This window comes from Phaseolus vulgaris, chromosome 2 (assembly GCF_000499845.2).
Source record: "Phaseolus vulgaris cultivar G19833 chromosome 2, P. vulgaris v2.0, whole genome shotgun sequence".
Taxonomy (NCBI): Eukaryota; Viridiplantae; Streptophyta; class Magnoliopsida; order Fabales; family Fabaceae; genus Phaseolus; species Phaseolus vulgaris.
This window is the reverse complement of record NC_023758.2, coordinates 39,501,616-39,514,301: the sequence shown is the minus strand read 5'-3', so window position 1 is coordinate 39,514,301 and position 12,686 is coordinate 39,501,616. Positions and strand designations below refer to the sequence as shown.

Here is a 12,686-nt window from a genome sequence, read left to right as displayed (position 1 = left end):
ACACGTACTTTAAGCCGGATCTAAATTTGAATTCTTATTCTTAATTTTTTTAATCAAGTATTCGTTTAATTACTTTTTTTAATATAATATTTAATATATATATATATATAATTAAAAAAATATAAGAAATTCTTTAAATAATTTCATCCAACCGAGTTAATGAATATCTTTAATATGAAAAAGTATATACTAAACCTTTTCTAGCTACTTACAAAACTCAATTATTTAATTTAAAAATACTAATTCAATTCATACTAATACTTTTTATATTTATATATTTTTATTCTTTATAGGTATCTTTCCATCAAAACTCTGGTTGAGTTGAAATTTAATAATTTTTAAATTTATACTTTAAAAAATGGCCACCATGACATAAAATATAGAGGGACAAGATAGTAATACAAATTCACTACAAGAGAATGTTATCTTTATAAGTTAATCAATATCTTTAATACTAAGAAAACTAATGAAACTGCTTATACTTACAAAACACTCTGAATGCATTAAAGTTAAAAATATTAATTTAATTGATAGTAATATCTTACAAATATTATCTTTTACATTTATATATATTTTTATTCTGTATAGGTATAATCTAATAGATTATAAATAACTCCCCTTTACTTAAAATTTAATCATTTTTAAATTTATACTTAAAATTACTTTTATTATTAATTAATGGCCATCTAAAAACATAGGGTGGGATGGATAAGATATTATCTTAGAAATTCAATACAATACAATGTTATGTTATCTTTGTATCATGTGATAAGTTATAATTTAATGTTATTTTTTTATGTTAATAATTAATTATTTTTGGAAGTTTTCGTTTAGAATTTATAGAATAAAGATTAACAGCAATGATAATGACATATTATATGTAAGTAATACTTTTTTATTTTAAAAAAAGTCAGAATGAAAGATAACTTCTAATAACGATGAAATAATTATTTATTATCTTATACATGAGAAATTATTAATGGGATATTTATAACTTATTAATTTACACTAAATTAAATAAACAAATTTTAGTATTTAGAGATATTTAAAAACATGTTTTTAAAAAATACTTTGTGAACACTTGACTTGTCTAACAATTTAAGTATATGTTGTACTTCGTTCAACTAGCATTCCATTCACTCAATAAATGTGTTAGCACACTTAATAACTTTTAGTCGTCCAACGAACAAAATATTTGTTGAGAGATTATACTATTGAGAGCTTTTTTCATAAAAACATCTAGCCCAACGACTAAAGCTATAGAGTTTTCAATTAAATGAATTTCGTCCAACAAGACTTGGTTCACCCAATGACCAAACCACTAAAAGTTTTTATTTAAACAACTTACCCAATGAATTTGGCTTGTAACAATTAAAGGTCTCGAGTTTTTAATTAAATGAATTTCAATTTATTGAATTTAAAAAGAGTTGGATGCATATGAATGAAAAATTGTGATGGTATGATTGTGATATGGCGTGTAGCATGTTGTGAACATGATAATTTTAAGGTAGGGAATACTATGTTGAGATGTTTATGGTTGTATATTGAATTTGAAATTCTAAAGAAGATGATTCTAACTCTACTTATAGTAGATTCACATAAAGGAAAATATTAGACAGTAAGAGTCGAAGTAAGTTCATAAATCTAATATGCAGCATGAAAAGTCTGTATCTGGTAGTTTATAGGGATTTATCCTATCATATAAGTGAATTGTGTTCTTATTATGTAACTTTCTTGTGTGATAACTTAGTGAAGGTAATATGACAGATAAGTGCAAATCTGAATCTAATTCAACGCATGAGTCTTTTAGAAGTATATTCAAATGTTTGTAATGTTGATGTCAACAACTTGTGACATAAGATATAGACAATAAGTTGAGTGTTAAACACTTGAATTTTATAGATGTTAACGATTGAATTAAAACTGTATCCATTAAAATATACAAATGAGATGTGAATACAATGTGGGTATAATTTAATATATAAATGTAAGAAATATTTTAAAACTCTAACTTATCTTATTTTGTGTATTCGTGTGTTGTTATCAACTCTAATGATCGTGTGTTAGGTAAAGATAGAGAATGTTGAAAAAAAATAGTCTTAACATAGATAAAATGAAAAAAATACAAAAGGATTATATATATACATATTTATTTTTTTCTTAAAATTATATATATATTTTGATTCCTTAAGATGAAAGAGAGATAATATTGTGTTATTTAGTTGCTAAGGTATCCGTTAAAAATGACTTTTTTTTTTAAAAATAAGTGAACTTTCATTCATATGATAATAATGTTAATGCTTTGGCTTTATAAGGTATTATTATTAGTGTCTCGTTACATTAATTATTTATTTATGACTTATTTAATACATGAGTTATTAGAATTCTAAATTTTATAAATACTTTTTTTAGTAAATTACTATAATATTTTATAAAATTAATTTTTTTTGAATTATAATAATAATCACTTATTTTTTTATCTAAAAAATATCCTTATTTTTACCTATAGATATAAGTAAAAAAAATATTTATAAAATTATTACATTACAATAAAAATAATAATGAAATCTTAAGAATAATAGAACATAAATCTTGAAAAAAAATAAATGTTGCATTGGAGATGACAGTTAGTGAATAACCATTAGCCAAGCTTGTGGCAGCTTCCATAATACCCGAAATGCCCATAGTTCCCTTAGCCACGCATGCATATAATAACATATTCCTTTACCCTCTCTCTCTTCTCTTGTCTTCTAACTCCATTGTCTGAACGTCCTCTTTCTTCACTCTTCCTTCCTTCTCGCTCGCTCTCACCTCTGTTTCCCTCTTCATTGAGATTCTTCTGCATCTGGGTATGTCCAGTGATCTTCAACGCTTCCTCCTTTTCCACTTTTCATGCATACCCTTTTGTTTCCCCCTGTTTTTTATCTATCCCATTGCCTTTCATGCCTCTTTTCCCCGTTTTCTCTACTGGGTCCCAGTGCTTTATTTTGGAGGAGGATCTCCAAGTGTTGGAAAGTATTGAATTTGTTCTGTCTCATGAAAATGATGTTTCGATTTGTGATGCCAATCAATGAAGGTTTTTGCTCTTTGTTTAATTTTGGGGTGGAAGTATAACTTTACTCTTTTCTATGTGGCGATGAAGAATGAAAGTCTCTTAAGGGTTGGATCTAATTAAAAAGCTCAGGGAGTTGTTTCAATGTTTTTTAATGTATGAAAAATTTGAAGAGTGAACCCATTTTTCCTTTTCTGTAATGTTATTTTTTTGTCTCATTTTATTAAGCAATTGGACTTTGCTGTAAAGAACAGAGTTTTGGTTTTCAGGTGTTGGCCAATGTTTTTGCCAGCTGTGTATTTTCCTCTCCTTTTTCTTTCTGTTTTTCATATGATCCTTGTGTCACGCATGCAGCTCTGTTTTCGTGTCCTTGGGGTGCTTATGTCTTGGAGCACGTGATGTCGGTTTTGAAATAGATTGTATATGTATTTTAGTGCCGTTATGTGGAGGTTTGGCTGGTGTTGGTAACGAGTGTGGATTAAGCAACTTGTGATCATTGCATTTACTCTAAGCATGTTTCTCAATTTTCACATGCATTAGTTCTTTTTTGTCACACTGCATCATGTGCATGAACGTCTCACTAATCCCTTTGTTAGTCCCCAGTTTCTCTCACATAAGTAAATATAATTCATAATTTCTTATTTGTCATTCTGTTATGTACAATTTTCTCTCTGTTTTGGACATTGGGGTTTGAGTTACAGGCTTGTGATTTAGCTCAAAATTCTAAATCAGTATTTCTCCTTTAAGTCCTTTGTGCTTTATAAGATTTAATATTTTCTGATACTTTCTATCAGAGCAAGCAGTTTGTGATGAAGACTGAATAGGAGATCCATTTTTTCTATGAGGTCAATCAAATCATGGAGGTGGCCGACGGGAAAAAGGAGTGTCTTGCCTAATGGTTTGTCTTGTTTGCTTTGAAGTCATTACTTATGATATTTCGAAGGAGAATATATTGTAAAAAGATTTTTATTGAGGAGTTTTGTGTTTCTTGAACCAGGGGAAATCAATTTTGAAGATGAAGCAACTTCCTTTTATGATAGTTGTTTGTACAGTAATGTTGTTTGTCGTGTATAGGACTTTAAAGTATCAATATTACCAAGAAGAGGTATGAGATTGCATATCATGACTTTGGGCCAAAAATGTTGATTAAATTTCTATTCTGCATCAGGCAGGGATCATTTAGTGCTGAAGTGCTGTTTTATCCAGAGTAGTATTACAATATTCATTTTGGTTAGGAAACTTGTGAAGTGATTAACATTAAAAAATCGAACTCTTTGTTGTCGTTAAGTGATATTGAAAAAGTATATCTGAAACCCTGTAGCCTTCCTTGAAAGCTTTTTCCAGCTCCTAGTATGGTGTACATTCAAAAGCCATCTTTTGTAGCAGGTGTTCGGCTACATGGCCCGAGCTTTAACTTTCTTAATGCATCAATACATGACATTGTATTCTTGTACTTCCTGTTCTAATTTGAATTTTTTTTTCTCTGTTTCATTTATTATTATCAGATAGACAAAAAGTGGAGTATCCTGGAAGAAGACAGGGTATATTCTGACACTAATCGCTTTTCTGTCTTTTTCTAAATTTAAGCCATGGTGCATTTAGATGGTGAATGATTTCCTACTTTCAAAATTTTGGATGCATCTCCCTACTTAGCAATTCTTGCATTTGTTTGATTATGTAACATGGATGCATATTCGTTTTCACATTGGTGCTTTTGATGCCACTTTGCAGCCATATCCTGATACTTCTGGAAATCTGAAGGGCTTACCACGAGGTATAATACAGGATACTTCAGATTTAGAGTTTAGGCCTTTATGGTCTCCAAGTAATTTGAGGTCAAAGGTAAGCATCTTTGAAGTTTTTTTCTTTTATATTATGGTTCTATTTAAACTGACACATGATGGCTGTATTTGGGAAACTGCAATGAGCATGCCATCAGTTATCAAAGCTGCTTCCCTTGAGCTAGCTGATTTTGTGATTGCTCGGTGGTGGTTATTTGATTGCAGGCTAGTGTTTACTCCCATCGCAACTTGCTCGCAATTCCAGTGGGTATGAAACAAAAGCATAATGTAGATGCCATGGTGCAAAAGGTAATTTGTTGATTCATTAGGTTATCAAAATTGTTTTAGTCAGCACTCCTAATCTAATTTCATTGATTTCAGTTTCTTCCAGAGAATTTTACAATTATTTTATTCCATTATGATGCCAATCTGGATGGATGGTGGGATCTTAAATGGAGTAGCAAGGCCATACACATAATTGCTCAAAACCAAACAAAGTGGTATATTACTAGACTGACCGTATATGTTCTTTCTTTCTATCTGAAAATCTTATACTGTTTAATGTATGTTAATTGAATAGAGTTTGCTTTAAACATTCCTGGAAACATGTCACGAATCAAGGATTTATTGAAAATAATGAGTCAAGAAGGGTATGTAAACATCATTAGAAGTAGGAAAAATATTTTTGTTTCTGTCAATGTATTAAAATCAAGGTCATGATTTACATCCAATTTTACTCCTGGGAATAACACCATTCAAATTGAAAAACATTACAGAACAACTTAATACCTCACTGAACCCATGTTAATCTTCTAGTTGTAGATGAATTGGATGATGTACCTGACCTTGGTTCTGTTACTATTGCTTGGTTATGTATCCCTTTTCAGTCTGTGCATTCCAGATTTCAGGTCCTCGTACTTTTGTCGCCTAACATATATGCTTTTGTTTTAAATATATGATGAATGTTTATATATCAATGGTTTGTTTTTACCTGTCTTGGTATTAATTCCTTAGTGTTTCCACAGGTGGTTTGCAAAAAGATTTCTTCATCCAGATATAGTTTCTATTTATGATTACATCTTTCTCTGGGATGAGGACTTAGGCGTGGAGCATTTTTCTCCATCAAGGTATCACTGGTGGTTTTGTTCCTCTCTTGTGCTATACTTTTACATTTGCCTGCTTTTTTGCTTCTAATATGAAGCTTTTCATTTTATATACCAGCTGGGGGACCCATGATACAATTATAATGAAAAGTGATCCTATTTTATTCAATTATATGACATGATAACTGAATAAAATAGGACCACTTTTCATTAGAATGGCATCTTGGGTGTCTCGGCTGCTATATAAAATGAAAAACTTTGTGAAAATAAAACCCACTTAAAAACTGTTACTTGTAGAAAATAATTTCAAGATAAAGTTCTTTATTTTCAATAATGAACACTTTAAGAGGCTAGCCTGCATAATCAATTTGTTAAAGAGGTATTTCTCCTCTGTTTAAAATTACAATGAAAAGCTAGATCATTGCTTTTGAGAAAAAAAATAACAAGTGGATAAATCCTCTCTCTTTCTATTTTAGCTTAGGTGTTTGAAATTAATATTTATTTTGTCAACTTGTGCTTCACCAAATCAGCTCACAACCTGCTTCATCTGCTCATAATATTAGTAGTTCACTTGATTATTTATACCCATGGCTGGTGATGCAGTGCCAATTCATTTCTACATGCATGTGTATTTCAATGATTGCATATATGTTGAATGCCGTGTTTTCAATTTATACATTATTGCCATGTTGATAATTTTTTTAATTTTAGATAAAAGGCAAGGCAGTATTGAATTTTTTTTAACTCTAATGATTCTCTGCCTCTCTGTTGTTTAATTGAACTTGCACGCAAAATAAGCTCTAAAGCATCTTTATTAGATTAATAAAGTGACATTAGATTACTAGGTAATCTTTTATTATCTTGTTATTTCAAAGACTATCAATCACACCTCATGACAGGCTTTTTATGCTCTCATAAAAGAAAGAATGAATTCACATGAATATCTTTTTTCTTTTTCCTTTTTTACAGATACATTGAAATTGTGAAGGAAGAAGGATTGGAGATATCTCAACCAGCTCTTGACCCAGATTCTACAGAGATACATCATAGAATTACAGTTAGAGCTAGGACCAAAAAAGTTCACAGGTGACTTTTTGTTTGAAGCTATTGATACATGTTCTTGCTAATCAATTTCAAACTTAGCTTGAGTTTCATACATGCAGAAGAGTCTATGAACTCAGAGGCAATACTAGGTGTTCAGAGTCAAGTAAAGGGCCTCCATGCACTGGGTAAGTTTCTCTGAACTTGGTTATGCTGATTTTTTCTAGAGATGTTCATTCTGATTCTTATTCGTGTGGTGTTATCCTCCTTCTTTCTGCTGTGAAGATACCATAGACGTTTAAATTTGAGCAGTCAATGTATAGAAAAAGGAACTTAACAAAATGAAAAGAACATTTGATCTTTTGGAGTTTTATGATAGTTTATTTTTTTGTATCTACAATCATGTTATGAATGACACAGAAATTTCATTGAAACTTGGCAGGTTTGTGGAAGGTATGGCTCCTGTTTTCTCTCGATCTGCCTGGGATTGTACTTGGCATCTTATACAGGTATTTTCGATGCCCATAGGAATTGTTATAATTTTAACCACAAACAACACCTGAAATTCTTTCAAAATTATTCGAAGTTTTATCTCTTTTATAATACAATTGTCTTATCTACTCTATTGTAACGTTACGTTATGAACAGAGAGATTGATTAATTTGTAAGGTAGTATTACTAGATAAAAAGATGAAATTTATTATGTATAACTATCTCTAAATCTGGAAAATTCTTTGAATTAAAGAGTAACTGAGAAAGAGAATTACATTAGAAGAAATAACTAATTTACAGAACTGAGTTCCCAGCCTTAAGAGAGGCGCTCCCCCACCCCTCTCTCAGAAGTCAAAGCCATTATTTTCAGTTTTATCTTCACTCTACACTTTTGTATTGTTCTTTTAACCTTTCACAACAATTCTATTAGGCTCCTCTCTCCCTCTCTTCCTTCCATTGATCATTTTCACCATTACTTCCTTCTCCCCCCACTATTAATCCCATGATGCCCCTTCTGGAATTAACTTAGGCTAAGGACCTAAATTTACTATTTTTTTTAAATGATATTCATTATTTAATGTATTCATTCATTAAGTTTGTCAAGGTTATAAAATTCTTGCAATTAGGTTTATGTATGAGGTAGTGGATTAACTTTGAATAATAAAACTTATTCCAATAAACTTGAATTTCTTCACTTATTTTTTGGTTAATATCCTTATTGAGTTTAACTTTGTCCTTCTGTAATTTTTAGTATTTTTTATTTATTTGATTGCTTATAATAGATCAAAATAATCCATAGTTTGGTAACATCATTATCATTTTCATTTTCTCAGAATGACCTTGTCCATGGATGGGGAGTGGATATGAAAATAGGATATTGTGCTCAGGTGAGAATTGCACATTTTCTGGACAAGGTTTATAATTGTTCTTAGTCCTGGAATGCCTCTAGTTTTCTATTCAACATGTATATCCACATTTGGCTGTCATTATAGTAACTGATTTCCTATTATCTCTCTATTTTAACTTCATTGACTTCATGATAGGTATCATTAACTGTGAAATCAATGTCATTTTTCAGGGAGATCGCACAAAAAATGTAGGAGTTGTTGATAGGGAATATGTTGTTCACAAGGGAATACAAACTCTGGGTGGCAGCGGGGACGAAACAGTTAAAGTATTGTGTTCCTTTCTCTCCAAATGGGTGCATTAATTTTGTGTCCATTAGCTTTCTTCATTATGTAGCTTCTTTGCTTCCTAAAAATGGCATTAATACATAAAACTTATCATTAAAGTGTGTTTGTGTGTGTATAATCAATGGTTACAAATACCCATATTCGCCTTGCCTTGCGGTTCTTGGCCAAATCCATGGAATTGTTCATAGGGCAGCCCTTCCAAACAGGCATCGTTAGATTAGAACATTTTTAACTATTTTCATTTTGTGAGGTGAAGTTTATTGGTATGATCTCACGCCACACTAGAACCTTTCACACTGAGTTGATAGTGAAAGTTTATTCTATGATTGCGAGTACTCTCCAATAAGAACACCCCTCTCCTTTTTTACAAGAAAAACTCACAGGAACAACACTGTTATGTTAGCTATATGTATTTTGTCATTCCTTTATTTTACAAACCGATTCTCTTTCTTTTTTCAGATTTTTAATCGTAGAAGGCCAACTCCGGTACTTATTTTAATGACATTCACAGTTATTCCCTGTAATCCTATTTCATTTATTAACAAATTAAATCCTAACTTCATTTTCTTGTTGGATTTGTTACAAAATCAGAGACATGGTGCCTCGGCCTTTGATGAGCGAGTTGAGGTGAGGGTTTTGAAGTTGTTTGTTGATCACAAAGTATCTAGAAATGATGTTGTTGTTACTTTTTAACTGGTTTTGAAACCAAGTTTTGTATTGATCACAAAGTATCTTGCAAATAACGTTGTTTACACTGTAACATGAGTGATCAGATAAGAAGGCAGTCAACATGGGAACTTCAAGTATTCGAAGACCGGTGGAAGCGAGCTATTACTGAGGACCTAAGCTGGGTTAATCCATTTAACAGTGATAAAAAACGCAGGAGACATAGGAACAAAAACAATCGCTTCTCTTCTTAACTATTTTTTTACTAGGCTTCATTTGTTAGCCATCTTCATTCACAGGGCTTAGGCATAATTTAGCTGAATGAATAAACACTTCATTCAAATTTTGGAATCTCAACATATTTATTTATATTCTTTTCTTCTTTTCATTCATCTCACAAATGCTTCCCTCCCTCCTTTTGTTTTTACCATATTTAGATGTAATTGTCATATATGCGACCTTATTTTTTATCATTAGAGCTATAAGGAAGAAGCTTCTATTCTTTTTGCAGTGCTTTTGTTTTGGTGGTCTAAGTTTATTACCATATGGGATTTAAGGTTAGTTGGTTCAAATTTTACGTCACAAAAACTTCAATTAAGTGTTGAACTAATTTTTATTAATTTCATCGACTTAAACAAAATCTTTAATTTCAGAAATTGAGCTATTCAAACAATAAGAATTAAAAGTACTCTATGAAATTTTAGGCCTTAACAACAATATCTTAAAAACATAAAATAATAATTAATACCTTATTTAGTATCTAAGGAGACCATTTCTTGTGAGTTGGGGATGAGATAGGGATTAACATGAGTGACTATTTTTCTTAAAGTAATATGACCATAATAAAGGCAAATAATGAATGTGTTAATAATGTAAAAAAATTTATACATTCATGATAAATCTTAATTATTATGTAGGATAAATCGTTTTAAGCATAAGGGTTTTAAGCACAAGGGTTCGAGAAATATCTCAATATTAGGATGATATAATCGATGATAACGCAATTTCAATATGGAATTTCAATATGAAATCTTTTATAAGAATATTAAGGATAATTATTTTAAAAGACATTTTTTATTTTTTTATTGGTTGTTAATGTAAACCTTTAAGTAAAATTAAATTTTGATTCGCGAAAGAAAGGGAATCTCTATAGTTTATATTTTTTTTTTCTTAGTGGAAAATGATTTCATTACGTTTAACATTCATTTCCCTGAATTATTTATCACTTCTAAAGTTTTTTTTATGAAAAGATTTTTACCCCCAATAATTAATATTAAAATTTAAATTTATTTGAATAAATTTTAAAATTATTTTAGACTAAAATATTCTTTTTTTTTTAAACTTAATTATTTATTTTTACAAAATATTTTATTTTAATTTTTTCCAAAACGCAAGTAGTTTACATATTTTTTTTACTTAAAATTAAAAAAGTAAATTACCCGGAACTCCTTTTCTATGGGTAATATTGCCCTCACTTCCTTCCATTTCTCTTAGCCAGACAAGTTCCCTAAAAATCTATAATGTCGTGCCACACACACTCCTATTTTGTTAGGAGACTATTTCCATGAACATAATGGTTCACATGTCTATTTAATGTATTTATAAATTCAGAATCTATATTTAATGTGTTTTCATACCCAAAATTATTAATATATAATTCTTTTGATGTTTTCTTAAATACACATTGATAAACATGTTCCTTTTTTTTTCAATTTAGTTAAATAAAAAGAATATAAGGATAGTAAACAAGCATGTGCATTTTATACTACAACTTTATATTAACTAAAAACAGTTTCCTAATAAATTGGGTGCATTTGTCACAATTAATGAATTTGCAGATGTCTCTACTTAAATCTAATCTCCCAAAAACTAATTTTGCAACTTCATAATCAACTACAATACAATTTTTAATGTCATAGGAAAAACATAAAACTTCATTATAAAAAAATTTGATGTATGGTTAGAATGGAAAGTCTTTCCTTAACATACGAAATATAATTTTTACTTAAATTCAGTTTTCGTGAATATATGTTTTTGTCTCTATAAATATTTAATTGAATATTTGGTCCTTCACTAATTTCTCATAGATATTTAAAGGTTTAATAACAAATTTTAATGCATGTTATTCTAATGAATAGGTGAATATTTGTCTTAATAATTAAATGATCTATTAAAAGTAGACCAGAATTGTTCAATTTTAGAAAACTTGATCACATAAATCAAAATTACACATTTGTAGAATCATAGGAATTATAAGTGAATTTAAATCTTTATTTCTTTTTAGAGTTCTGATTGGTAAGGAATGGTGTTTTGTGTAATAAATAAGTGTGAATTAATTTTAAAAAATATGATTCAATTTATATTTTTTTATAATTTAATTTTATACAAGTAATGCGTGAAGGACGTGTATTAATTTTATGTTTATTCAAGTATGATAGTTGTTTTGCCTTTGAAAAAAAAAGGATGAGAGTGTGATATGAGGGTTTTTTCTTCCTTTCATATTCGTACCTTTTTTCTAAGTTTTTATACTTTTTTTTTTTAAGTTTAATTTATCTTTTTTTATGTAAAATTTAGAAGGTGTTTTCTGAATTACAAACAATTCAGAATACGAAAATATCTTTAGAATTTCTACCAGAATATAAATTGTATTTCAAATTGCATGTTATTTTTGAAAATAAATTGGTAGATTTGTTGAATTATTTGAGTTTTGAGAAGTAATAGAAAGTTGAATGAAATATTTGAATGTTGCCATGCCTTAAATTGTAAACTTGTTTGGTTGATTTTATGATAATTTTATGCCAAATGGTTATTTCAAACTTAATATTTGGAGGCACAACTGTTATTTGAACTTCTCTTTTGGATTGAAATGAATTTTCAGATATATAAACTTTAATAGCTTACTCTTATGATAATGTAGATTGTTCAAATTTATTAGATTTTAATATCACAAAATTTCAGTGGTAATTACGTTGTATTCTGATTATATTTTACAAATTTTCTATTTTAGTATTTGAAATATAACAGTAGCAAAAGATTGATGATTATTAATTTATTGTAAAATTTTATTGTTTATTTATGTTTACCTTGTATGTTTTTTATTGGTCTTTCTGGAATTCGTTATAATGAATATTCTCTTCTTTAACGACCAATAACCATCCTCCCTCTGCAAATAGCCACTAGAAATTGAGATGATTTTGAATTAGAGTTATGGAGGATGTGAGGGAACCCTAATTTTGAAATTTTGGATTGTTTCTAACAGGAAAAGCCAAATACACAATTTGAAATTTTTGTCTTGTTTCCAACATAGCATATTTGGACAAAATAGATTGATTACCTTTTTTCTTTTAACCATGGATTA

At 29.3% G+C, this 12,686-nt stretch overlaps 1 protein-coding gene across 6 annotated transcripts; it reads left to right on the top strand.

Moving 5' to 3' along the window:
- Positions 1–2,694: 2,694 nt before the first annotated feature.
- On the top strand, positions 2,695–9,716 carry LOC137811992 (uncharacterized). 6 transcript variants are annotated; one of them, XM_068613856.1, is made up of 17 exons: positions 2,743–2,849; positions 3,407–3,447; positions 3,856–3,950; positions 4,050–4,157; positions 4,558–4,593; positions 4,784–4,894; positions 5,059–5,142; positions 5,215–5,333; positions 5,859–5,960; positions 6,906–7,022; positions 7,100–7,165; positions 7,420–7,486; positions 8,303–8,356; positions 8,548–8,643; positions 9,122–9,148; positions 9,254–9,289; positions 9,436–9,716. In XM_068613856.1, exons 3-17 carry the CDS (start codon positions 3,948–3,950, stop codon positions 9,580–9,582), a joined length of 1,173 nt encoding a protein of 390 aa, XP_068469957.1. In that variant the 5' UTR covers positions 2,743–2,849; positions 3,407–3,447; positions 3,856–3,947; the 3' UTR covers positions 9,583–9,716. The 6 variants fall into 6 exon arrangements, with proteins under 6 accessions (XP_068469956.1, XP_068469959.1, XP_068469957.1 ...); XM_068613855.1 differs by lacking the exon at positions 3,407–3,447 and having other exon boundaries at positions 2,695–2,849; positions 3,847–3,950; XM_068613859.1 differs by lacking the exon at positions 4,050–4,157.
- The last annotated feature ends 2,970 nt before the right edge of the window (positions 9,717–12,686 follow it).

Excerpts from the sequence above, each read along its gene's own strand:
- LOC137811992 (XM_068613855.1), top strand. Across the intron at positions 4,158-4,557 it reads ATCAATATTACCAAGAAGAG|ATAGACAAAAAGTGGAGTAT; the intron begins GTATGAGATTGC and ends TATTATTATCAG. Across the intron at positions 4,895-5,058 it reads CAAGTAATTTGAGGTCAAAG|GCTAGTGTTTACTCCCATCG; the intron begins GTAAGCATCTTT and ends ATTTGATTGCAG.